This window comes from Aspergillus clavatus, genomic scaffold (genome assembly GCF_000002715.2).
Source record: "Aspergillus clavatus NRRL 1 1099423829796 genomic scaffold, whole genome shotgun sequence".
Taxonomy (NCBI): Eukaryota; Fungi; Ascomycota; class Eurotiomycetes; order Eurotiales; family Aspergillaceae; genus Aspergillus; species Aspergillus clavatus.
This window is the reverse complement of record NW_001517103.1, coordinates 274,398-300,639: the sequence shown is the minus strand read 5'-3', so window position 1 is coordinate 300,639 and position 26,242 is coordinate 274,398. Positions and strand designations below refer to the sequence as shown.

The window sequence follows — 26,242 nt, the reverse complement described above, 5'->3', positions numbered from 1 at the left end:
GATGTCCCGACACCTGTTTAGCTGAGTGGGGAATGTATCTCGTGGGACCACTATTGTAGGCTGGACGGAATCAAATAGTTGATCAAAGGAAGAGAAAACTAGCTAGACGAGAAGGTCGTCAAGCGACATGAAGTAGACCAAATCAATCCACACGGGATACTCCTCGCACAGACAGGCTCAGGCTGACCTATTTGCTCACTGCCATCAAACTCATACATACCTATCGAGGAACTCGTACCCCTTGAGAGCTGCCTTCCACCCTTCTGACTCGGGGTTGCTGCTGAGATCGCAAATATGCGGAGCTCCATCAATCAGTGCCAAACCAGCAGAGACCCCGGCGTTGAGGAGGGCTTCATATGTGCCCTGAGACTGTTGCCACGGAATCAAGTCGTCATTAGTCCCATGGATCAAGAAGGTAGGTGTACTGTAATTGCCGCGCAAAATCTGGGCTCGGGGGCTGACTCGAGCAATCTCATCGAGAGAAGGCTGTGGAAGAGCTTGCCAGTCCTGTACGTTCAGCCCCGTGCTTTTTTTCTTGCTGGGGAGACCACCGATAATGATGGGCAGTGCCTGGGCCTTCCAGTTGATATGGAGAACAATGCGACACCGGGGATCGGTTTGGATTCGAGGGTCAGATAATGGCTCCCATGCTCCAACGACGCCGTAGTTTGTGATCTTTTTCGTTTATAGTTAATTTCGGAACATGATTGTCGACCTGGAGCCGAGACACTTACCGGCTCATCCTGAATCGCTTCTAGCAGATCATACTCATCTCCCTTGTCTTCTGCGCCGAGGGGCTGAATGGGATTTTTCCACCCTGAATTAGGAAGTTAGCAAAACCCATTTTCTTCCTAGGAGCTTCAGCCTACAATCGTCTTCATAGTTAGTCGGGCAATAAAAGGCCAGGATTGCCTCCGGTGGTCTCAATCCTCTTTCTGGAGCAGTCCAGGCTAATGACATTGCCAACTGTCCACCAGATGACCATCCAACAACGACCACTCTGTCTCCATCAATCTGGATCCTGTCGTTCTTGAGAGTGATATAAGGCAGCTTGTTTCTAGCCCAGTCAAGCGCGTCACAAACATCGACCATAGGTCCATTGGCAAGATTGACTTCTGGACAGAGCCGGTGATCCAGACTCACTGGCAGAAATCCCTTCTCGAGCAGGAGATGGGTCTGGGCTGGGCGAATATCTTTGCGGGAGAAGATCATATGACTGCCTCCGTGTATCATCAGGGCTTTAGGCTAGTGATCAGAGTACGTTTGAAAAGTTCATCTAAGTGCGGTACTTACCAACTGGCAATTTAGTGTTTGTTCGGACCGAATGGACGGGGTAGTACACGTCCGCGTGTACCTCGGTGTCGCCTATAGTTTTGTAGACGACTGTCTGCACAGCAGCCTTCACAGAGGGCCTTTTGGCCCCAACGGGAGCTGACTTGAATGCAGCAATCACACGAACAGTCTTCGACTCCGGGGACTGTCCATCCGTCCACAGGACTTCTCTGAAATTGGCGGCCTTCATCTCTCTCTCCCACTGTTTTTCATCTACCAAAGCATGAGTGCGGTTGTCCTCAAACAGCCACCATCCTTCGAAGAATCCAACGACGATATCAAGCCAAACCATCTTCTGTGTTATCTCCACAAGCGCAACGGCCCCGTCCTGGCGAACCATCTTGTTGAGGGTGACAAGTGATTGGTTCAAGCTCCTTGTGGCATGAATACAGTTGGTGGCAATGATCATGTGGAAAGCGTTTTCATATTCACGTCTTGGAGCCTTCTCGACGTCGAGCACCTCGAATGACATTTCCTCCACATCTCTGAACTTCTTCTTGGCAGCGGAAACCAGCGACATTGATATGTCAGTGAAGACATACTCGAAGGGAATTCCTTGACTCTTGAGGTACTTGATAATGTATTTCGTCGTACCTCCCGTCCCTGCGCCAATCTCAAGAATTCGAAATTTCCCACGTCCAGTAGAGTTGAAAAAAGCGTTCTTGAGAAAATCCCCCAGGAGCATTGTTGGTGTTCGAAGAAGCGGCCAATTCTCGTACATATCCTCCAGAAGTTTTTTGCTGTCTCGGTCTCCGAAAATCAGCTGGAGGCCATCGATTTCCCCACGAAGACAATCAGCGAGTTTTGCTCCAATAACCCTTACGAGCTGGGTCACGGCCTTATGTTGCGGCCACAGGTCGACTATTGCTTGGTAGATGTGCTCCGCAGGTGTAGGATCGAGTGGCGCATGTGTTCGAACGAAGCCTTCTCCAAAGGCGAAGATTAGCTCTCCATCCTCTAGAACGCGATGGAACTGGCGTACGAGCTTTTTGTGTCTGGGCAGAGCAGGAACCTCAGGTACATCATCGCCAGGGCTCAATCTCGCCATATCACACCCGAGCTTAGCAAAGCCTTCAACGACGTATGCAAGAACGAGCCGTCCTCTGTTCTGCGTACGCTTGAGCCCAGAAATTGGCAGCCAGCGTTCCATCCGCAAGCTGATCATATGCAAATTCGATCTCCTTGAACGAATTATACGCAGAGTTAATCGATGGCCCGCTTTCAGACTCCTCAGGCAAGAGCTTTTCTTCCGCTTCAATTGGGCTCAACTCTTCCGCAACCAACTCTGGTGTAGTCGGCGCCGTAGACCGATCCGTATCTGCACCAAATACAGCCAGGTCTTCACCGCTGGATTCTTCGGAGCTCCCATCACCACCGTTGAAAATTGAATCAACGTAGACCACAAGGCTTTTGAGATCTGAACAGAACAAGAAGCTGGACAGGTCGATTGTTAGACTAAGAGATGCTCGAATGTCATTTATAACTTCTGTGGCCATGAGTGAATCGATTCCAAGGTCTTCCAGTGATGATTCGTCTTTCATATCCTCTAGAGGCATGTCCGTAACGTTGTGCAAGATTTGAAACAGCTCGGCTCGTTTGCTAGACTGCTTCTTAGATCTCCTAGCATGCTTGGACGACGGAGCAGCCTCGATTGTGAGGTTCAATTCGCTGACCAAGGCAGCTTCCGAGTTCTGACGATTGACAGGTTTGCTGCCGTTCTCTGCGGCTGTGGATTCGTTGACACCTTTCAACATCCTCATAAGCAGGGACTGAGACATTTTGGAGAATCGAAAGCCAAAAGCTGCCATCACCATCTGCTTGCTCTTCGCCTCAAAGACATAAACATCAGCGGAGGCATCATTTTGCCCGCCTTGTGTCATATTGGAATAAACAAGCCACTCCTTCGCGTCCGGATCGAAGTTCCCACCAATCTCAATGTGTGAGATCTTTGAGCACACCAGGACATGCTCTAGACTGTCATTGTTGAAATAGTTCACCAAGAATCCTGCGAATTGCATAAAACTGTCCGTCATTGGGGTGTCGCAGAGGCGCTGGTCAACTGGATCGCTCGGGTCTACCACCATCATCACCTTTCCAGAGGCTTCCATACGCAAGCAGGTGATTTTCTTGACCCCTCGGAAGTTTTCCCCATAGTGGACAATATGGTTGAAGGCGCGGTAGATGTGCTTTCCTTCCATTATTTCGGATTCAGGGTGGTTCATTATCTCCTCACAGCGACGGGCCCCAGTGAGAGTTTCGAACCGTTGGAACAACTGGGCTGCCCTGGGGTCATCACGTCTTTGAAGGTATACCCGTCCAGTTGAAGTCTCGAAAGGTTCACTGACACGACCCGTAGGACTGGGAAGAGGTTGAGTAGTAATCGAAAATGTCCAAGACGGTAGCGGATCATCTATCTGCTGTAGAGTGAGAAGGAGATCTTTGTTGGTATTGAGGCCAATCGGGGAAGTCATCACGAGGTCCTCCACCGCTGGTACAAAAGTAGCAGCTGAAGTATCCGATTGGAGAAACAACGCAGCACGAGCAGCAACCTCAAAGTATAGGGAAGCCGGTGCTAAAGACTGGCCTGCCATAACGTGGCCATTCAACATGGACTTGAACCGATCGCTCTGGGGCGCGATACGGAATACTGCGCTCGACTTCTTCTCGTCATTGAATCGTAGGAATTTGAGCAGCTGATGGGTGATGGGTTCGGCCTCGATGTTAGGCTCTGGAACCGGATCTTTCTCGCCTCTATCAGCTATGAATCCAAGCCAATGCCGAGTCTTCTCAAACTGATATGGCGGCAGACGTAAGAACTGGTAAGATGCCTTTTGAGATCGATGGAAAAGCCAGAACTGCGCTGCATAGCCTGCTTTCCACAGGTTGATGGTTGTATCTGCGAGCGAACCCAGAGCATTAGATGTTCTGAGCTGGGGAGACAAGAACAGGTGGTCGCGGCTTTCTGCTACACAACCTTTGGCAAGTTGAATGACAGATGATCCCCAGCCGACCTCGAGAAATGTGCTTTGCGGGAACCTTTTCTCAAGCCTTTCGATAGCCTGCTGGAAGAAAACCGAACCTCTTGTGTGACTCGCAAGTAAACGAAAATTGGGACTTTCTGAACTCTTGGTACAGAGTTCAAGGTGTATGCTGGGCTCTTTCCAGTTCAGCTCCTTCGATAAAGACGTTAGATGTGGTAGCAAGGGCTCTGTAAACCTAGAGTGAAACCCATTGGTGACTTGAAGTCTCTTTCTACGAACTGAGCCTCCTTCAAAGGAAGGGTTGTCCGTGAGCGTTGCCTCCAAGGCATCAATTTCCTTTGCAGAGCCAACCACAACATGGCTTCTTGGTCCATTGTAGCAGGCAATTTCGAGGTTACCTGGTACTGACCTGAGGAGTTTGAACACGGTTTGCCGATCTGCCTCCAAGAAGAGCATAGATCCTGCTTCAGAGCCCCAATTCTTCGTCATAATGGAAGCCCTTCCGCAAACCAGCTTTAGGGCATCGGCAAGTGACAGTACGCCAGAGACACAAAGAGCCGTAAGTTGACCAAAACTGTGGCCAACGACTGCATCCACCTTGAGCCCGCTGTCAATCCACGCCTTTGCAGACGCGTATTGTATGGCAAACAACGCAGAGTGCAAAGTCGCCAGATTCCGGACTGGGGTCTGTTGGAAGATTGCAGGGTACAAACCCTCAAAGCCTGATGAAACCAAAATTTCATTACAAGCATCGAGGTGGCGTTGGAACAGCTTCGCAGATTTGTAAACATTTTCGGATAGCCCGATCGATTCGCTTTCCTGGCCTCCGAAAACAAGAACCATCGGCTTTGGACTCGGTGTTGCATGTATGGCTGAAAGGGCTGTCAGCTTCTGCTTGAGCTCAGAGATGCTTGACACCGTAGTGGAAAAGAGATGCGAGAGCGAGTGGTTTGCTCTATCAGCTATATTGAAGGCCACATCGGATACGTGAACCCCTGGCTTAAGCTTTGCCAGCCAAGTAGAAAGCTTCTTTGAATATGCAAGGATACTGCTTGAAGACTCCGCAGATATTAACAAGGGGTATCTTGTTCCCACTGGGTCGTGACTAATTCTGTCGCTCAGGTTGATATTGAAAGATGGACCTTGACGAACCATGACAGCTGCATTACTTCCAGCGGCGCCATAGCTGTTGACACAAGCCAGAAAGAACGGAGCGTTCCAAGGCAGCAAGCTTCGAGGAATTTCCATTTGAGCATGGGTAAATGATGCAATCTTCGGATTGATCCGCTTGTGACTGGCTTGTTGAGGTATCTGCCCATGCTCCATCATGAGCAGGACTTTGACGAGCCCAGCAATACCAGTGGTAGCTTCGGTATGCCCAATGTTGCCCTTAATCGAGCCAAAGTGGATTGTGCTGTCTCTTGAAGCGCCGCCAAATGCTTCACATATACTGTTGCATTCAACAGGATCACCCACGCCAGTACCTGTTATCAGGAGTAAGTAAATGGTCGATCCAAGGAGGACGTTGGAAATGGAAATTCAAGGAGGTAAATACCGGTGCCATGGGCCTCAACATATGTCACGGAGTGCGGGTGAACGCCTGCCTGGTTCATCACGTTTTGATAGAGCTTGACTTGAGAACCTGAATGTGGCACTGTGATGTGACTGGAGTTTTGATTCTGATTTGCTGCTGACCCCACAATCACACCAAAGACGTGATCTTTCTCCTTGAGAGCAGCCGCCAAGGGCTTAAGGACAATCGCGCTGACCCCTTCTCCCCGGCAGTAGCCATCGGCTCCAGCATCAAAGGGCTTGCACTGTCCAGTGGGGCTGAGGAATCCGGCGGCTTTAAGATTTCGGTAGTCAAATGGGCTGGTAATCACATTTGTGCCTCCTGCAATGGCTCGAGAGCATTCGCCGGACCAAATTGCTCTGCACGCGGTATTAATTGCAACCAGGGAGGACGAGCAGGCCGATTCCTCTCGAGGATAATCTATGCTGTCACTACCCTACATGCCTGAGATTAGCATATTCGGTTTCACCTTGCATTTGCTCGTTTCTGGAGGAAAGGTACCGAACACTTGGCTGCCAACACTCTTGACAGCCGTCTGGCTCCGAATTGACACGCGTCTTCGCGTTTGTCTCGCTCAAAAATAACACACCCTCGGTGAGGCGCCCGATTAGCTCGGGCCACCGTCCGAGTTATTTGACTTAGGAGTTCGGCCAGAGACCGACTGAGCTATGTTCTATCCTTAGTAGTAGATGCCTTGTCCGGGAGAGCCGCTGGGCACGCACCTCTACGCAACTAAGGCGCTCTTACACCTGCTAGCAAGGCCCGGCAGGTGTTGATGGACAAGATTAAAAGTGCGGGAATATTAAAAAAAAGACATGCCTACATTTCCCTTCTATGTGATCTTATGCCGTTAATTTGGAATAACGCGAGTTTAAACCTCCCCATTACTGACTGGTTAGGCTCGAGCGGCTCAACCCCCTTAGCACTTTGGAGACAGTTTGTTTTGCAAAGAGTACTTCAGTGTCTAGAGGACCGTCCCAGAGTAATCATTTATTGAGTTGTGAGAGCTGTGATAGAGTTACAGGCCAATGCTTAATATATCAGTAGTGTGGTCAGGGTGACAGAACATGATGGTATCGAGAACAGCAGTTTCAGCTGATAGAAACCAATATTCTCTTCCTTATGATCACCTGGAAATGCGGGTGTACTGTGAGCATCCCTTGCCTAGCTCTATCTGGGGCCATCCCTCAAAAAACCTGGGCCGAATACGCTCTCAAACTTTGTTTTATCCAGGAACGTCACACACGCTTGAATCTTGGAGTCATACTCACCAGTCCCTGGCTTACACAAGGACATTATATTGCATAAAAGCTCCATGTTCTGCCGTATTTCACGGGTCGATGAGAACACATTATAGCCGATGTCCCGCGGGCTCTGCAAAACATCGAGCTGGACTTCGGCAGCTAACGCCAGCGGCCGCATTATGAAAAGTGACATTTCTCTATACACGGGGATCTTTGAGTGGGGCCAATGTTAGTATATACTATTTTCTGTTTTACATCGCGTGGGAGGGAGTATGCCCGTTGCGTTCAAGCTAGTAGGTGAAGGGAAAAAGTGAGTTTTGGGGACACATACTTGTTGAGCATCCGCAACATTTGCTTCTAGAAGCAGGTCACATATAGCGTTTGCAACCGCGACACATGAAGTTCGGTACTCCTTTGCAACAGGGCCTAGAAATGCGGCTTTCTGGGATCCAATGATAGCGGTTTTGAACCAATCTATGCGAGCGCCCAGGACAATAACACAGGTGAGTGCTCGTAGTTCATTTTTTGGCCCGTTGAGAAGCTCTGGTGTTGAGAGAGAGTTAAGCATGATTGTTATATCTCTCCCGATCTTCTCATGCGCAAGACAGAAATTATAGTTGGATGTGCTGTCTGATATGTATTTTTTGGTCATCTCGCGATGGCGGTCCCCGTCTAGCACAAGCTTCATAGAGAGAATGAAGAGCAAAAAGACGGAGAATCCATTCGTCAAACATTCCGTGATTTCTTCCGAAAGAAAGCTACTCTGATTAGAATCAGAATGCATTGTTGATCCGAGGATTGGCAATGCGGTGCGGATCTAGATCAGATTTGTTAATTACAAAAGAGAGGATGAAGTTGTAATCAAGGACAAGCTTACCCCGTTGTCTTTGACCGGTATACAGCAAGGAAAGCTTGCAGCCGCATTGCAGTGCATCGCAAAGGCAATCCAGAATGTTTGTCGTATCTTCTCAAGATATCCAGAGCTATGTGATTTTGGCAGCATGATCTGAGAGCTATCGCTCTCGCGTTCGGCTGACGTCTCATCGAGGGTGTCGTATGTAAGCAGGCTTATCAATTGCATAGTACGTGCTATAGTGAGAAGCCCTTTCGGTCCGCTGATGTGAGTAAACTCAAACCTTGCAACAAGAAGCAAAGCTTGCACTGTCTCGATGTTCAAGAAAGAAGAGCTATCGACCAGATTCTCGGCTCTTTCCAGATGGAACCGGGCAGCTAGGTAAGACTCCATTGCTAGGGCTGACTCCCCACATGCACTCGACCCAGAGAGGGCGACTGCATGTTTGAGGGCCATGCACTGGTGTGTCCCCACTGGAATGACGGATTGCGAGAACTCTTGCTGGTCGATAAGGATCAAGTGTTTCTGCACTATTTCAAAATATGACTGGCATCTGAATGATAGAATATTAGACTGGCTCTTGTTTATGCTGTTTATGATAGCAAATTACGTACTGTTGCTCAAGTCCGATGAATGGAGCGGTTGGCTCAAACGGTGGGTTGAAGGCAGAGCCTGGAGGCTTGGCTTTCAGGCTACTCATAGTCAGATCTAGATCTGACAGCGTTTCATCTGTGCCGGAGCTATTCACGGCATCGATCATGGCTGGTGGCTGATGGTAGCTGCTCAAGTACCTATCAGTTTACCAAATACGTCCTCGGGTTTGTTTACCGAAGAACGTACCTAGGGTCAAACTCGGAAAATATGACATTTGAGAAGTCCATTTCATCACCTTGTGACAGTAGATTGTACCCAAGCTGTGGATTGTGAGACATATGTCTGGCGGCTGATGCTGAGTTTGGTTCCCTGGACTCCATTGTGATCTGAAGTCCATATTCCGGGAGCCTCGTTTCCACTTGCACTACATTGGTAAGCGTGGACGAAGTCAATAGCCACCAATAACGGACTTTTTTTGGCGACGCAGCATCTGGAGGGAACCTACGTAGGCGAGACTGGAGTAAATTCAACGCCGACTTGATCTCGTCGTTATCTGTATTCTCCGATGGATAAACGCATCTCTGACCTGATTTATGACAGCGATGGCACTGCGGCTTCTCCCTACCACAGCGTACCTTGCGCTGGCGGCATAAATTACAGGTCGTTCGCTTCAGCTGAGATGAAGTCACATGGGTAGGAGATTGAGCCTTGTCGGCCCGACCCAGAGATGCCATCGTGATCGTCGCACTCAGCCTGGAGGTCATCAATAGGATCTTGCTTGGTTGGGTATAGGTATAGAGCACGATAGAACAGCTTCACAGCCACTGCAATTTTATATTCACAAGGAGATAAGATGCATGAAGCATATGCAATTTTCCAGATGGCGTGAGAGAGGGAAAAACACTCCCCAGGCCATGCTAAGCCGCGTTCGGACTGGTCTGACTATTGGGCCAGTCTGCGCAATGGCCTCGTAAAAGCTTCCACTCATCCTGTGTTCTAGTAAGCATTTGCATTGTAATTAAGCTACGGGGTATTTAGGTACAGTAGCAGGGTAGGCCAAGTCACTACATATAGCCGGATTAGGTGGCATTTCTGAACTACAGAGCTTGTAAATTCAAGTTAAGTGCACAAGTCTCTATAGTTTAGCTTCATTAGATTTAGTTTAGAGAACGGATATAGATATCTCTGTCTAGAGGTCATTATCTGATGATTCTGTTATATCTTCTTGGACAAAACACCACCCCTTTGAATTTTTATTAGTAGAATATCATGAAGTCTAGATATTAAGATATATATTTTCACAGGGAAGGTCCGTAGCCCATAAGACTGTAAGAAGTATGCAGTTAGCTGGGGGCCGCAGCCCGCCCCAAATCAGGCCCACCGGCCATACCCATTTCCATGGCTTGCTCACAATCAGAATCCTGGGTTTTCATTGGCTTTTCTCGTATTCAGAATTCAGATATTATGAATAGTCTTCTATAACCACTGTTGTAAAAAAATGACACTTAACCACCACATTCCCTACCTACTACATATCACCTTGATAGTTTCACTATATGTAAATTTGATACAGACTCTATTCGGTAGAAGTGTAATATGTTATCATCTAATATTTCAAGATAGCAGGGACTAGCGGCTGTATTGAATATTGATTGATAGCTTTGAAAAATGAAACACATTAAATTCTAGGCAATATTTAGGCCTACCACCTAGGTTTTCGGGCTATCTCTGGGTAACCCGGTTCAACCTAGGTGGGTACAGGTGCTGGGCCGGTTCCCCAAAGTTGGGCCTGAGCCCGCCATGGTTCGGGCCTAGCTAGGCCTCCAACCCCAGTCTAACTATACTACTTTCACTTAATCTTGCATTGCAATGAATGAGTGGCCAAATGCCCCTCGTGGAATAAACCCGGGTGACCTTGAATCCTGTAAGGATCTCTAAGAGGGAGATCGTAGCTACCCGGTGCGCTACTACATGGGTCTGGATTCGCGAGCTGCCGGGCAACTCGCGGTAATGTTAGTCTTTTAGCTTTGTGATCTTCTAGTCCCCAGCTAGCATCCTTACAATTCTGTTGCCTGGACCCGACAGCTTGGGACAGGGTGCGATCGGTATATATAACGCGATGTTGAACAAATAAGTCTATGGGCTTATTTTCATATGTTATCAACATTATTCATATACTCCGTAGAATAAATGGATATGCCATATTAAGCACCCAGTGATATTATATGCATTAGTGCTGATAGCATGTAGTGCATAACCATGACCTAACTATCAGTGATTTCAGAGCTGTGAGGCATTTGCATTCCATATGTGTTATCAGTGCTAGACGCCTCATACTATTTAGTGCCTCACTTGCCTATATTAAGGCATAGTCTATATACAGAGTCGACTGCGTAATTATTCATAGTGGCAGGGATGGATTTAAATACCCATTTGTAAGGGTTTCTAATAGCCCTCTTAGACCTGTCATGTAGACGGTCTGATACATACTCACTCAGCTAAAAGTTGTGAGATTCCTAACTTAGTAGTGATATATATAGTTATGTAGTTGTTGACATGGTGTTGCCCCAATTGGTCATTAGTCAGGCCCTTGTTTTGAATGCTGAACACCTCCAAATGTCCTTTTCTTGGCCATATGTGTAAAATCAAAGATGCTGCCACAGCGCCATCACAACCCGGTCCGACCCGCAACCGCCAATAAATAAGTTGAAAAATATGCGGGGATTCGGGGTAAATACAAATACAGTAACATACGGGATGTAAGCTGATGTAGAGTAATATATTCCTCTCCGTTAAGGTTTGTATGGCATTTTATAGTAACAAAAGACATGCAGAAAAGGGGGCCTGGCAGTACGCCGTATGCGCATATCTTTTTCGGCGGACTCAGCAAGTGGGTATGTACTATTTGTGAATACCGTATTCCGACAAAAGCCCAGTCAGTGTGAGGTGGTAACTCATTTATAACTAGGTAGATACTGGGCGAACTTCATATGTAACTTTACAGTACTATGACTACTACGTCTATTAAGGCCTCCCTGGTTGGATATGCAAGCAAGCAGACACTTACAGTGATTTGGCTAAGCGCGCCGCTCCGTGTTCATCTACTCTCCTTTCCTTCCCCACACTTATTCTTCTTTATAATGAGCCGCATCTTGATAGTCATTAGAGAGCTAGAATACACAGAATACAGACCGCCTCATAAGAGTATGAAGTAGGTCATCAATTTGTTCTATCACTTCTACCAACCACCCTTGACCATGCAGTCCGGTCCACCTCAGGGCTCCTCAGTAGTAGGATTTAGGCTATCACGCTGTCAGTGCGCTTGCTAAATCGGACGCGTAAGTTCTTCTGCATCCAAACCCCAGCATAGAAAGACGTCCACGGTTGAGAAGGATTCACTAGGGTGATGTCGTATTTGCGCAGAACCTGCGGAGAATTAGCTACGGGACAATGACTGATTCTTGAGTTGGACGAGCTTACCTCCACAAAAATCTTGTTGAGCTCCATCATAGCTACCTGTCTGCCTGGGCATGAGTACTTACCCGAAGCGAAAACCAGATCGACGGTGCCGCGCATCTTCTTCTCTCGAGCCTTCTCAGCCTCCCCTTCCCCAATATTCAACCACCTCTCAGGCCGGAACTCATCGGCATCCTCCCCGAAAATGTCTTTCGATCTCTGAATCCCCATGATAGATACTCCGATGTTAGAGCCTTCAGGCATGAAGAAGCCATTGATGGTGGCGCCTCCGTTGGGCACAAGCTTTGATGCAAGAAGACCAATAGGCGGCCAAAAACGGAGACCTTCCTCAATTACCGCCTGGAGATAGAACAAGTTTTCAGCTTCGGCTTTGGTTATGGGTGAAGATATTGGACCGGCGTTATCTATTTCCTTGCGGAGCGTCGAATAGATGTGTGGGGAGCTTATGACGTGCAGGAAAATCGCCCGGATCGCTGTTGCTGTGGTGTCGGATCCTGCCACACTACTCAGCAGATCAGAGCTTGTAACGTGGGTATGAGCTTTGGAGCATCTTACATCTGAACCAGGGTCTCTGAGTTCGCTTCCTCTTGAGTCATCCCATGGGCAATAAAGCTGCCTAACATGTCTTTGCGGACTATCCTGTTTGGACCGAAACGCTCACTCACCACTTCTTTGGCAAAGCTATGGCTCGATTAGCTGAACTTCCATCCAGCTTTGAGTGCTCCTGGAGGTGGAGACAAAGCTCGCGTCTTACCCCATTACCTTCCCCATCCCCTGCTTGTCGGTGTCTTTCGGGGCCATCATTTTCAGGAATTTTGACTCCAGCACATTACACAGCCAAGGGTAGACCAAAACAATAGCTACAACAGGCATGAAACTCTCTGTCATGGAAAGGTAACGATAGACGTCCGAGTCCGACTCCAGATGACCAAAGTTCTTCCCAAACGCCACTGACATGATGACGTCCAGAGTGAAATACTGAGTGATTCGGGCCAGGTCAACAGTTCGATAGTCAGACGGTGTCGACAAGTACTTCCTCTCAATTAGGTCGACGAAGGACTCCACGACTCGGTCAATTTGGCCTTCGAGACCCTCGACGTCCTTGCCATTATACTGCAAGCCCTAATCAGCGATTTCTATGAAAAAAAATGGTCTAGGCTAGGTTACCCCTGCTGTAGTTTTCAATTTCAAGGTCTTATGAGCCTTTTCGTCTCTCATCGACAGTATGTTATCGCTACCCGGTCTGAAGCGCGCGGCTTGGTAATCAAGAGCCCTGATGAAGCCGGAACGTGGCTGCAGGATTTTTACCACGCTCTCGGGATTGGCATTTACTGCAACATTCAGTCCTACCCGTGCTAGTGGGCCTTCACTCCGGTTAGCATGAAGTGAACGCATGGAGAGCCAAATTTAGTTACCATATTTATCAGTAACGTCTTTGATCGCCCAAGGCAAAGTCCCACGATGCGCATGCCACGCCAACCACAGGTTCGAGAATGAGGCCAAGAAAGGACCGGGAATGTGGCTCAAACGACGCCATGCAACGAATCGTTGTGCAAGAGAGACTAGGGACAGGCCGAGTAAAGTTACAAGTAGAACTTGGACTGACACGCTTGTTTCCCCAATCTTGAAGCTTGGAAGGATCATAGCGGCAACTGAATATGCTGAGTTCAGGAGCCTCTGGAGGAACCAAGTATCAGGGTTTGACGTGATTTCAGTTTGCATAACGATCTTTGATTCTCTAAAAGTGCAAGTGAGGGCAATTAGTATTCTGATAAGCGGGACAGGCAAAATACAGTCATTCGACAAGTTGCTAAGGTAGATGATCTATTGAAAACTGTTATATGCGGAAGGTCATGAAGAAAGCCTCTCGCCTTGATTCAATCGTACGTTGTGAATCATTGAGTAGCACTTCCACGCTCCGCACTTTCTGAGAGCACAAATCTGCAACGGTTGCCCCCCCGATGCTCACCCTCCATCCCATGTCTGAAAAGAGAATCGGCTCGGGCTTACTACCGAGCAATGTGGTTGTAGCTGTTGACCGAACACATATGGCATCTAGATATCCAACACCTTCGGGACCGAGTCCGACATCTACATGGGCTGTGTTATCAGAAACTAGAGCTCTCTCCCTATCTTGCAATCTTTCAATCACGTCTTCCATTACATTTTTCACGTCGAGTATTTCCAGAGCTTCCCTCTCTCTGTCAGATCAGCTCGGGCTCGACATCGCCAGGGCAATCAAAATATGTTTCATTGACTTCGGCCGAGCTGCCTTCCCTCACCAAGGACATGCATGACTACGAGGTCGTTAGGCAAACCAAAAAGCCTCTTGAAGTCGGCTCATGAAAATACCAAACCGAGGCTTTGTCTCAGATGTGATGACAAGAATGTATTCAAATATGGAGAATGACATCTCCTCCTATTGGATTATGTTGGATTGGCCGGGGTCTATATAGAACTCGTGGTCGCATAAGATTAAAGGGTATTTATGGATATTGCCTTTTTTTTGGGCTTGGACAACCAACATCATTACCTAGAAATTAAAGGTTGAGCAGGTTAGCATCTTTCAGCCACGGCATGTTTCTACCCTTCGGCTGGTCAACAAGAAGTCGGACGCTGCCAGCCAAATCTTAGTGATATCTCGGAAGCTGTCCGAGGCTCCGAGCAGGTCTGTGGATTTAGATTCCTTGCCTTTGGAAAAGCTATAATAGGAATATATCTGTGTCTTACAACTCTAGGACATCAGGATTCTAAAATCATTCACATACTCACGAAATGATATTCAAAGTGGCCATAACAGTCGTGCTTATTCTTTCATTTTATTTGGTTCTTCTTATTGAACTAATCTCTGGATTATTGGAGAAGATCCAGTTTGTCTCCCGTTGGTTCCTTTCGCAGTCGATACTGTCGCCGTATTCTGGCAATGGCGATGTGCCCAGTGGTGAGCCATCCAAGGGTGAAGTGTCCAGCAGTCAGTCATTAGCCAACAGGCCTTCAATACCCAACAGTGACACATCAGCCATTGCCTTGCTTGCCAAAGAGATTTGCGAAGTATGCTCGCAATTATCTTCCTATCCCATAGCAGCTATTGAACGCAAGCCCGGTTTCAGCGCTGTTTACACAGATGTGCCAAAGACACCGGAGTATGAATCTCTGCGAGCACGACTCAATGACACTACTCTAGACTTGCTATGCCTCGTTAATGGCCCAAAGAGCACTCTACGGACCTTTGCCTTCTCTCACTATGACCTGGCGGCGTTGCAGATTGCAGTAGAGCGAGGCTTCTTCAATCATGTTCCGCTGCAGGGTAGCGTCAATGCGGCAAAGGTTGCAGAGAGAGCAGGGATGGATGAGGATCGAACTACGAGGTTGCTATCCTTCCTTGCAACGCGTCGTATATTTGAAGAAGTAGGCAGTGGGAGCAGCGTATTCAAGCATACGGCGATGTCTGCCCTGATGGCGACGGACAGGGACTTTCATGCAATGGTGCACATGCAGTGAGCCTCAAGTCCTTGGTTCAAAAGATAAAGTGACATGGTATCTCCTTGAAACTAACGCGGGTGGTTGTTCACTAGAATGGATGAAATGTTCAAGGCGGCTTCCGAGGCATCAAACCTCCTTGAACGCTCCCCGTACGTCTCAGACACTGAAAACTCTGCGTTCTGCACAAGATTTGGAATACCCGCATACGTATATTATGAGCAGAACCCTCAGAAGGGAGCAAGGTTTGCACAGTCAATGGACGCATGGTCCCGATGTGAGTTTATTCCTTGGGCAGTCGAGGTCCAATATCAATTTTTTCTCGCTTCAGCGCCTAAAGTAGTATCATTCTAAACTCTGTGACACAGTGGACGGCCAGGTTACCAAGCTCGTGCACAGTAGCTTTCCCTGGGCATCGTTAAACAATGGCAAAGTAGTAGATATCGGTGGTGGATCAGGTCATATATCAATCGCGCTCGCTAAGGTATGTTGCCTGACCCTATTTTGACCATGTACAGCTGATAAGGGATAATATTTGTGCAGGTGTACCCATCTTTACGCTTTATTGTACAAGATGCCTCCGAAAGGATGCTCTCTCGCGCAGATGAAGAAGTCGTACGTAGTTTGGGAGGCCGTGTAACCTTCCAGCGACACAACTTCTTTGAGCCTCAACCTGTCCACGACGCCAATGCCTTTCTTCTTCGGCAATGTCTTCATAACTACAGTGACAATGACTGTATCAAGATTGCCGGCGCATTGGTCCCCGCCCTGGAAAAATGTGACCCAGGTACACCACTTCTACTGAATGAGATTATTCTGCCGGAGAACGGCTCCACGACACGTCATGTAGAGCACCATCTTCGTCAGGTGGATATGACAATGATGATTGTTCTCGGCGCAAAACAGAGATCTAGGCGAGAGTTTGAACAACTCTTGAAAAAGGCAGACCCACGATTCGAGGTGAGGATTTGCTATCTCTCATATGTCCCCCTCTTAGAATGATCTAAATGCCGAATATGACTCTTTCAAATGATTGCAGGTGATGAGGACCTTCGAAAATCCGATGGGAGTGGGCTTATTGGAAGTCCAGCTTAAGGCGAACTAGGTTGAGAGATACAGGACGAACTTTAGGTCGTGTTAGGATTCGGCTTCAGAACTGCAATTATCGCTGACCAGCGCTCAATTGGTCATCTTTTATGCTGTTTGTAGTCCTATCAGAGCTAGTCAGCTATCCCTTACGATAGATACATTTATCGCCGTTTTTATTTTTGACTCAGCCAATCCGGCCATTATATTCCTGTCATCAATTACTAGTATATGCCCCCATGGCGAAATTCGACGGCTTATGAGTCCAAAGAAGAATTTGGGGCGCAAGCGCCTCCTCGTATGGGTTCTCCCAGGCTGAGCTGAGGGCGTCCTTGAGAAGGAGCTTCCGAAATGATACAAAGGCTTCGAGAGGTTGGTTTCCGAGGAGGTGTCTTTAGAAATTCGACCCTGCCCTGTCGTGAGAGTGTGGGCATGCAAATTGGAGTGGACGAAGGGAAAGTGCCACAATTTCGGTTCTCTCTATAACCACTCACCAAGGGAGAAACGTAAAGATGGGGTCCTGTGAGTGGTAGGGAATAAAGAGGATTATGATAAGCCTAAAACGGCTACAAGTAGTTCCACAAGCTTAAGATAGAGCTCTGTAATAGAGTGAGCTTTATTTAGAAGAATAAATTTCTGTACTTCGGCATAGAGACAGATTCCTATGGCAGTAGATGTACAGTTATCTCCCTACAATTGCACGAAAAGCGTATATGAAAACTAGGAGTCTTCAATTGCCGGACGTGATTAGCTGTACAGTGCAGCTATAGTATCTTGGTCTAAGCGCTGGTAGTGATGGTAGAATGCCTTGTGGGTAGCTGTGTTACCTAGAGAGATGCAGTGAGGTGATTCAAAGTAAAAACTGATAATGACAGCTTGCAATTCTTCTGGACAAAGAAAAATACACGGTCACAGATGCAAATCAGGGGGTCGACATCTTGGATCTCGCATCATGCAGATAAGGAAAGTCTTGCTGGATAGGCATTTACAGAAAGCAGAACATATTGACTCAGGTTTTAAGAGATAAGAAGGAATGTAGTATACATGCTTCAGACACAGCTGAGTCTAAATTCCAATGGAGGGCCAGGAATGTATACAAGGTGAGAGTATAGGCGTTTGTGAGCATCATGTTCCCCTCAGAGTGGATAATCCATCATGCATGTCATGCCTTCTAGGTCCTAGAGACCTATAATCTCGCGAAAAAGACTACCAATGGTCAACTAGGGGAGAACCGCTGCAGTAGCAGTAGTAACCAATGCTGTGCTCCCAGCTGTAGAGATACCACGGGATGTGGACCAGAAGGGTTGTGAGCGTGAGAGACCCTTTAAGAAAGGATTCTACACAGAACCTCCAGGGCCATTCCACCGTAGCTCTTGCGGTAAAATAGGGGCTTTAGCAGCCTAACGGACGCTCCACACCAAGGATTGGACGCGGATGGAAACCAAGTCGCCATCTCACTTATTTTAACACCAATTGAGTAACTTGGCAGAGAGAACGGGGCAGATCTGTGTGCCATTATAGGTGGGGAACGAGCTCATCAAAATTGCGGACTGAGGAGAACCTCCAATAAGCAAGAGAAGATTGCGTTGGGAATACACACTCTTTATTGCACGGCATGAGGTCAAGATATCCGGCGACCTGAGCGTTGCTGCTTTTATTTCGGGTAGAAGGCTCGCCGAGGAAAGGTTAAAAGACATGCATAGAAATACCGGCAGGTATTATATTTTCGCCCAACTGCTGCAGAGACATATCTTCCCAACGGCAGGGCCACTCAAGGTTTTTGACATCCAGTACCTACACTCCTGCCCGCGAGTTGGGTGCCTGCCAGAACGAATCACAAAGTAAACCCTACAACCCATGGTTCGGACACTTGAGCGCCTATTCGAAGCCTAGCAACAACGGTAAGAGAAGGCAGATGAGGCGCACGCCAAACGGTACCCCTTCTTCGAAGATGGAAAGATGGAACTGAGGCCGGGTTGTTTCTTTCAATTTACTGAGTTCTCACAGCGGGATTGGGAGGACAGTATCTCTGCTCAAATTAGGTTCAGGCAACAAGTAAACCTCTCAGCATATCGATTAGCATGGGGTGTGACTCTAACAAAGAGTTTTGGCCCAAACACTAGATCTGAACCACATCCGGCAAGAATGGAGAACATACGTTGTTTTAAAACTTGAGGCGAAGTTGGCTATGAAAGCCATGTAAACGGTTCATCACTGAGAGGCGACACGTAGAGTCCTCAATCTGCCCCCATCTGTCTCGATCGGAGCTCTGCACAGTAGGGGCAATAAAAGTACTATTCACTCGACGGACCGGTTGCATCCAGAATACATGAACAAGAAAAATTCCCATGATAAATATCCAGCGGTTGGCGAGCCATGTGGCTTTGAGGTGTGATGGGCGTAATGCTTCGGCGGCGCAGTTTCCTTCTACGGAACCGACTGGTTTCTCTTGATTAGCGGAGCAATGAAGGCGAGATTGTGGCATGGTTATTATACGTTTCTGCAGAGAGGGATCAAGCCCACTGATATGGCTCGACAGTATGTTCAAACAAAGGCATCGAGAAGCGAAAGAAAATCGGCTGCCGTCGGGCGATTCGGCAGCCGGTGCGACAATTTCGGTTGCCTCCGACCACCTATCGATACATCTCGGGTCGATGGCCTTTTCAGATCACTAATCTGTAGGCTTCCGAAGGTTCATGATGCTCAGAGGCAGACCAAAACAAGATTTTTGATCTCCGGTCCGTGAAATTCAGGATGAGGCTTCTTGCTGCATTTGCAAATGCGACGAAGTCAGGTGCACAAATTGGATTTCTACTCGCATTTCTTGCAAACCATTAGTCCGTATGTTAATGGGCCTAGGGCGAAGCAAGTGGTCGACCAATTGGGATGGTAAATAGTTAATTATCTGAAACCTCCAACCCATATCTGTGTCAGGAGTATAAAGAGAGCTCGCTGCACCACCGCATTTCACGAGTCCGACATGGTAACACAGCGAATGAGTCACAGCAGCTTATGATTACTGGAGACATACCGAGAGCAATTACCTTGTCCGATGGCTTGCATATTGGGTATATTGGGTATATTGGGTAGGGCTCGGGCGCTCGGCCGAGGTGATGTGGAAAATAGCTTCGGGGGTCTGGCCGAGCATGTCGATCCGAGCTCGGCAGCTAAATATCGGGTCTCACTATGACTGTGGCTTGTCGACAGCCCTTGGGAATCGGAGAGATCGACGTCGCTTTTGGTTTAGCATTTTTGTAGCTGCATATTACGAAATGAGTCTCTTTCGGATGCACCACCGAGCCTTGGAGGTAAAGATATGCTGAAGGCTAAAGGCTGCACTATATCTTATTTTGAGCCAGAAAGTTTCGTTGAGATTTTCTTTCTCGCTACATCATCATCACCAGTCTCAAAGGTAGCTAGTTGGTTTGAGCGTTCTCAGCTTTGAAACACAATCATGTCAGCATTCAGCGTTCGCGATGCGCCGTTCGGCCAGCTATGTCGACTCGCTTTCGGTCCTAAGCTGTTCCGGTATCCTGATGAGCAAGAAGGCTTCAAGTATCAACCGGCGGAAGAAAAGTCATCTGAAGCGTCTACGCCTGAAGAAAACGACTCGACAGATACAAATACGGATGTGGAAAAAGCCCAGCCAGTACCGTCGCCAGGCGGTTCAAAGTCTGGTTACCAGACTGTAGGGTGGTATAGCGACAGCGATCCCGAAAACCCACAGGTGTGGTCTCTGGCAAAGAAGACCGCTACATTTGCCCAGATTTGCCTTCTCACCTTTGCAGGTCTGTTTACGAGGGACTGGGTACGAGTTGTTCCTGACAGGCTATAGTATACTGTGGATCTGCAATCATCACTCCAGCCCAGCCGGTATTTGTCGAAGTGTTTGGTGTGAGTGTCCAAAAATCATCTCTGGCGCTCTCGATGTATGTTTTGGGATATGTAAGTTATTCTATACCTTCAGCTGATATGGTAACTACTAACGAGCGTGTGTTAAGGGTATCGGGCCGTTATTCTTTAGTCCTTTGTCCGAAATCCCAGCAGTTGGGCGGAACATTCCATACTTTGTTTCATTCTCGCTCTTTATCATCATCACGGCTGTGACCTCTCGAGTGTCGAACTTTGCAGGATTGGTTGTCCTACGGTTTCTCCAGGGACTCCTAGGCGGCCCTGTTCTGGCGACTGGAGGAGCCTCGGCTGCCGATATTCTTTCTTTCCCAAAGATCCCTTACGGTCTCACGTTCTGGGGATGTGCCACCTTGGCAGGGCCTGCACTTGGCCCGCTTTTGTCAGGGTTCTCGGCACCGTTGAGCTCCTGGAGGTGGTCTATGTATGAGCTGCTAATCCTCTGTGGCTTCACATGGATCCTCCTCTTCTTTTTCCTGCCAGAGACCAACGCCGACTTTATCCTTCTGAAACGGGCCGAGCGCCTGCGCAAATCTACCGGAAATCAGAATCTTCGATCGGAATCGGAGATCAAGCAAGGCAACATCCACTTCCTGTCCCTTCTGGGCGGGTATCTGACGACGCCTTTCCTGGTCACGCTGAGGGATCCGTCTGTGGCTTTTATCAATATCTACACCGGCCTAATCTATGCCATCTTTGTGAGTCCCGGAATCCCATGATCATGGGGCATTGGCCGCAGGAAAGTGAGCTAAGAAATGACGCTTAGTACTCCTACTTTGAATCGTTCCCGATTGTTTACACCCAGATTCACGGGTTCTCTACGGGCATAATGGGGACTATCTTTCTCAGCGTGGTTGTTGCCTGTTTCTTCGGAGCTGGCTCCTACCTTGCGCTGGTCAAGTTCCACTACGAGCCTTACACCTACAAGAACGGAATTGGCTCTCCCGAGCATCGCCTTCTTCCGGGCGTTGTGGCGGCCTTGATTGCACCGTGTGGCATTCTTATTTTCGCTTGGACCTCCCGGGACTGGATCAATTGGGTTGTACCCACGATTGGCATCGTTCTTTACATGTCATGTGTCTTTGTGGTAAGTGGATTGACGCAGATCAAAAGGGGTCGAGGCACTAACGACTTCCCAGATTACAATGTGCATTTTCATCTACTTGCCTCTCTCTTATCCTCGCTATGCTGCGAGTCTGTTTGCCGCTAACTGTGAGTTGGAAATACGCTTCTATGCTACTCGTCCTTGGAAAATGGTCTCCTCTAACCCACCTGTCAACAGCGTTCCTTCGTAGCGCACTGGCTTGTGGCGCCATCCACTTCTCGCAACCCCTTTTCAAAAACCTTGGGATTGGAAGGGGATGTACAGTCCTCGCCGGGTCGACGTGGGCATGCTTCTTCGGTCTTCTTATACTCTGGCGGTATGGTGACAAACTGAGAGCCAGAAGTACTTTCGCCCAGGTTTACTGATGGTCCCGCCGTGGAATGGTTTGAGAGACGAGAATTCAGTATGGCCAGCACATGGGTTTGGAACTTACTGGCTGGAAGAAACGACCGGTTGAGAGTTTGCGGTGTGGATGGTCTTCGGATTGTGGACGCCAGTGTGATTCCTTCCCAGCTGAGTGGCAATATCATTGCTACAGTCTACGCGTTAGCGGAGAGGGCAGCGGACTTGATCAAAGAAGATGCCTTGGGCGCTCTTTGAGGCCGAAGAGGAGTAGTTCATAGCACTAACAGACACTGGTTCAGATGCCGACTGGTTCGGGGAACGTAAACTGTTCTCTGTGAGGTAAGGCTTGAACAAGCAGAATAGCAGCAATGCAATTCAATCGATGGTTTAAGCCATTTTCCCAGAACATCTATTGGCACGTCATCGTCCCTTGGTTCGTTGGGAGAATCGCGCATACCAAAGTTTTATAAATTCTAAGCCAATCCGGATTTGCACTCTCAAGCAAGCAGTGTGACCTGAACAATATGGCTACTAGCCCTAAGTCTCATCGATCTCTCAGTTCATCCCTTACCCCCTCCTCAAAAGCTATGAGGCAGCCACCTGTGTGGGAGGTGAACGGACGTCCCAATATTCGCAGAGCATCACCATACCCAACCATCTGAACCACGCAGTGCTTACCTCAACCTATAAGTGGGAGCCCATCACGTTGTGTAGTGCAAACATCTCGTTAACTATAGGTATCTAGTTACATCCTAATGAGATAATCAGCCTGATCAGGAAATTCCACTCCACTGTGTCTGCTCCACTATCATGCAGATCGATTTCCGGACGAAGATAAAGTTGGTCGTGCTAAGAGAGATCCCAATGCTTCTCATTGGGTTTTACTACTATATCTGAAGATTCTTATCTAGATCAGAATAGTAGGAGCTTCCCAACTAGGCTAGTGGGAAGGAAGATAGTCAAATTCATAGATTAAACTATTGGGCGTTCCCATATACGTAGTAGTGTTTGTATGTCGACCTGCACTGATTTTGTGATTACTCAACTTGAAGTCCCACCCCTGATTCAAGCTCCGAAGCCACAGGATACTATTGGGGGGTTTTGCCGCGATTAAGAGATAGCCTTCTGCACACGGAGACTTTTGCTCTTGGTCAAATGTATGATCTACCAGAGGCAATGTCGAACTATATCTTGGAAGCGGGAATCTGCAGAAGATGTATATAGCGGTGTGGGATGAACTATATATAAAGCAGAGTTCTCTCTTTAGCCACAGAAGAAACATAGTCCTCATATCGTTCTCTCGAATCCGACCATTTTACTATCTCCTCGTGTCAGCCAAGGGCTCAAATCAATCAATCAATCAATCACTCATCCCATAATTCTATCTTCCTCTCCATTCTCCCATTTCCGTCCTATATAAACCACCTTTTAACTACTTCTAGCACATACGACCATAGGGTGTGGAGAACAGGGCTTCCCGTCCGCTCAGCCGTACTTAAGCCACGCGCCGGCCGGTTAGTAGTTGGGTGGGTGACCACCAGCGAATCCCGGCTGTTGTATGTTTTTTTTTTTTTTGCCAATCAGTATCTCCCCCGTAAACTTTTTTTCTCGATAAGTTCCAGCGCAAGGCTATATCTATGCGACTGTCTGGAAGATATTGATTCAAAGCAACAGAGATGCTTTTACAGCACGCCAGTGATCATTTTCTCATACTCAACCCCCCCCTCCCCTTTAATTTATAATAGGTAAATCTATTCATGTAATTAATAAATTTATTCTTATAAAATTAAGTAAAATATATCTCTTCTCTCTCCTTAGGAATTTTATATAATTCTTTAACTATCTACTAGTCTTAATTATAATTATACTATAGTCTTTTCCTAATATAGTAGTATTAATATTCGCCCCAAAATAACCCCTATATCCTGCATTTACAAGGCCACCGCCGCCAGCGCAACAGCAGCCACAGCCCCGACAGCATTCCACTTCAGCATATCCGCCCCATTGCCCGTCTGCTGCGCACCCGCCGAACCACTCGTACCCGACGCCGCAGCAGACGAGCTTCCCGTCTTCTGTCCCGGCTTCGAGGTCGAGCTCGCATCCGACGCAGTCACACTCGCCCCAGAGGATACCACCACACTGCTCGTCGCCGCCGTCACGCCACTCGCCTCCCCAGTCGTCATCGTGGAGTCACCCGCGGTAGTCGTTGCGCTCGCGCTCGCAGTCGCCGCCAGCGTACTGGTAGAAGCGACCGCACCGGGCCCGTAGCCGGGCAGGTAGCTAGGCTCGTAGGTCGCGGTCCCCGTGTACTGGCCGGGACAGGCGGGATTGTCATGCTTGGGCGGAGCGCGACCGCCGCCGCAGTCCGGGATGTCGCAGATCTCACCGGTCTCGGGAACGTACCAGATCATGCTGGCTTCGTTCCATTGGTTGCGGGTCTGAGAGGAGACGCAGCCTGCCAGGTCGGTGCGGGCGTAGGCGGAGGTGGCGAGGGTGGTCGCCAGGACGAGCGAGAGGAATTTCATTTTGCTGGGGGAATGGCTGTTAGTTGGTGGGATGTGGTGAATGAGCTGTGGTGCTTGTTGCGTACTTAACGAGCGACTATTGCTTTAAAGAAAAGAGTGACAATTTAGTAGAGAAACGCCTCGAATGAAAGAGTGATAGGGAGACGTTCAAAGAATGTTTACAGTGGAGAATCAGGGACAGGGCCTGGGGATCCACGCGCATTATATGGATAATGGTATGGGGTTGAAGTTTGTTCCCTGTTGTGGGGGGTTCGACGGTCTAGATTGCGTACTATTAAACTCTCAGAGATTACATTTACGTCGGTTATCAATTGTGGGCTAAGCGAAGGGACACCAGACTTGAGGCTGAAACATGATCATTGAATGTGTTAGGCTTGTACAGATAAACCTGGCGGATGATGGATGATACAGTGAGCCCCTGACGGCAATCAAGATACGGATACATGGGCTAGATAGAGTCTATAACGCCATTTCCATCAAGATTTGTCGAGATATGGCGGAAAACGAAGAGAGTGTGGGAAATATACAATTATACGACAGGAGGCAACCAAAAAAAAGGAAAAAAAAAAAGAAATCTCCCCGACAGGGAGTCGAACCCTGGTCTCCCGCGCTCGTTCTCATTCGAGTGACAAGCGGAAATCATGACCGTTAGACCATCGAGGACTTCTTATTAGGTCGACCCATATTTGGCATTATAACCCACCCTGTTGTCATTTTCTAAATTGAAAGTTATCAACATTTCCATCATCCAGCTGTCAACTATTTTACCACTTCACTACTATCTATCCTATTTTTTGTCCTTAGACATGTCATGTACATTGTTTCTCTATATTCAGTCTAATGATGATTGGTTGAGACTCCCTTGTACATTTGGTGACACTATACTGTGTTTGTTCTGAAGGTGAGGATATATATATATTAGAGCCTTCTAGATACGACTACAGTGATGATTTCCCACCACTATATCAAAATCCCAACAGTGGTCTGTCCACCAGATCAGACAGATAGATACACTCGTTCGGAAATTAGAGCCGAAAGTCCTGTCATCACCCAAAAGAGTTGCCATGTGTTCGTATTTCCTCGGCGATGAGGTCATATCATTGGCCTACGGAGATTCGTATTGCAGACAACACGAGTTATAAACCAGAATAGAGTCACAAGTTCGTATCTTATTGGAAACAGTCTGGGATTTATTATGCTCAATAACCCCAAGCAATCAAACAACCCAGCATTCAGCAAAGGTCAGAGCCCCTCTGAACCAACACACCATGCTTCCCAAAACCGACAAAGACGAACAGCTGATCGAAAAGGCAAAGGGGTAAGAACGACACCGAGGATCCCATTCTCATGTCGTCAGGAATTTCAATTGAAGGCCTCGTCGATATAACAACATATCACCACGTACATCCTTCTCCCCGACAACAAGAGCCTAGCCTATATCTAACATCCAGGGCATGGTAGAATAGCGTTCCGGCGCCACTCCAAGATGATGGGAGTACTTTTTTTTCTGATATGGGGGGACACTGAATTTCCCCCCTCAAACTCCATTTGCGCACCATTACTCGCGATACCATACCATAGATAAATCACTCCATGCTTCGTCACTCAACACTGAACCGATTCAGTAACCAACACGACGACTCACGCAGATTTTCCCCATCAAACCGGCAAAGTTTCGATTGATGAGTATGAAAAGTACAATATGGCTTTATTTGGTACTTCCAACATGGTCAAGTGC

General features: G+C 47.9%; 7 protein-coding genes and 1 non-coding gene across 8 annotated transcripts, besides 2 other annotated features; 3 read left to right on the top strand and 5 right to left on the bottom strand.

Moving 5' to 3' along the window:
- Positions 1-210: 210 nt before the first annotated feature.
- ACLA_061390 (putative polyketide synthase) lies at positions 211-6,362 on the bottom strand (the record flags this gene model as incomplete). Its single annotated transcript, XM_001273602.1, has 7 exons — positions 211-675; positions 735-817; positions 870-1,238; positions 1,294-2,327; positions 2,449-5,797; positions 5,869-6,306; positions 6,356-6,362. 7 exons carry the CDS (start codon positions 6,360-6,362, stop codon positions 211-213), a joined length of 5,745 nt encoding a protein of 1,914 aa, XP_001273603.1.
- A 2,189-nt stretch (positions 6,363-8,551) lies between these two features.
- On the bottom strand, positions 8,552-8,957 carry ACLA_061380 (uncharacterized protein; the record flags this gene model as incomplete). The annotated part of the gene is made up of 2 exons (XM_001273601.1): positions 8,552-8,762; positions 8,824-8,957. 2 exons carry the CDS (start codon positions 8,955-8,957, stop codon positions 8,552-8,554), a joined length of 345 nt encoding a protein of 114 aa, XP_001273602.1.
- Positions 8,958-11,874: 2,917 nt separating this feature from the next.
- On the bottom strand, positions 11,875-13,449 carry ACLA_061370 (cytochrome P450; the record flags this gene model as incomplete). The annotated part of the gene is made up of 5 exons (XM_001273600.1): positions 11,875-12,003; positions 12,058-12,556; positions 12,610-12,735; positions 12,809-13,167; positions 13,222-13,449. 5 exons carry the CDS (start codon positions 13,447-13,449, stop codon positions 11,875-11,877), a joined length of 1,341 nt encoding a protein of 446 aa, XP_001273601.1.
- Positions 13,450-14,829: 1,380 nt separating this feature from the next.
- Positions 14,830-16,536, top strand: ACLA_061360 (putative O-methyltransferase; the record flags this gene model as incomplete). Its single annotated transcript, XM_001273599.1, has 4 exons — positions 14,830-15,551; positions 15,630-15,811; positions 15,903-16,018; positions 16,078-16,536. The coding sequence occupies 4 exons, from the start codon at positions 14,830-14,832 to the stop codon at positions 16,534-16,536; spliced, it is 1,479 nt and encodes a 492-aa protein (XP_001273600.1).
- A 3,146-nt stretch (positions 16,537-19,682) lies between these two features.
- Positions 19,683-19,709: a microsatellite.
- Positions 19,710-20,074: 365 nt separating this feature from the next.
- On the top strand, positions 20,075-21,999 carry ACLA_061350 (MFS transporter; the record flags this gene model as incomplete). Its single annotated transcript, XM_001273598.1, has 6 exons — positions 20,075-20,408; positions 20,456-20,565; positions 20,622-21,227; positions 21,296-21,616; positions 21,669-21,741; positions 21,812-21,999. The coding sequence occupies 6 exons, from the start codon at positions 20,075-20,077 to the stop codon at positions 21,997-21,999; spliced, it is 1,632 nt and encodes a 543-aa protein (XP_001273599.1).
- A 40-nt stretch (positions 22,000-22,039) lies between these two features.
- Positions 22,040-22,234, top strand: ACLA_061340 (uncharacterized protein; the record flags this gene model as incomplete). Its single annotated transcript, XM_001273597.1, has 1 exon — positions 22,040-22,234. One exon carries the CDS (start codon positions 22,040-22,042, stop codon positions 22,232-22,234), a length of 195 nt encoding a protein of 64 aa, XP_001273598.1.
- Positions 22,235-23,325: 1,091 nt separating this feature from the next.
- Positions 23,326-23,350: a microsatellite.
- A 560-nt stretch (positions 23,351-23,910) lies between these two features.
- Positions 23,911-24,504, bottom strand: ACLA_061330 (putative cell surface protein; the record flags this gene model as incomplete). The annotated part of the gene is made up of 1 exon (XM_001273596.1): positions 23,911-24,504. The coding sequence occupies one exon, from the start codon at positions 24,502-24,504 to the stop codon at positions 23,911-23,913; it is 594 nt and encodes a 197-aa protein (XP_001273597.1).
- A 575-nt stretch (positions 24,505-25,079) lies between these two features.
- On the bottom strand, positions 25,080-25,167 carry ACLA_061320. The gene has a single exon. It is a non-coding gene; the product is annotated as a tRNA-Asp (tRNA).
- Between the last annotated feature and the right edge of the window lie 1,075 nt (positions 25,168-26,242).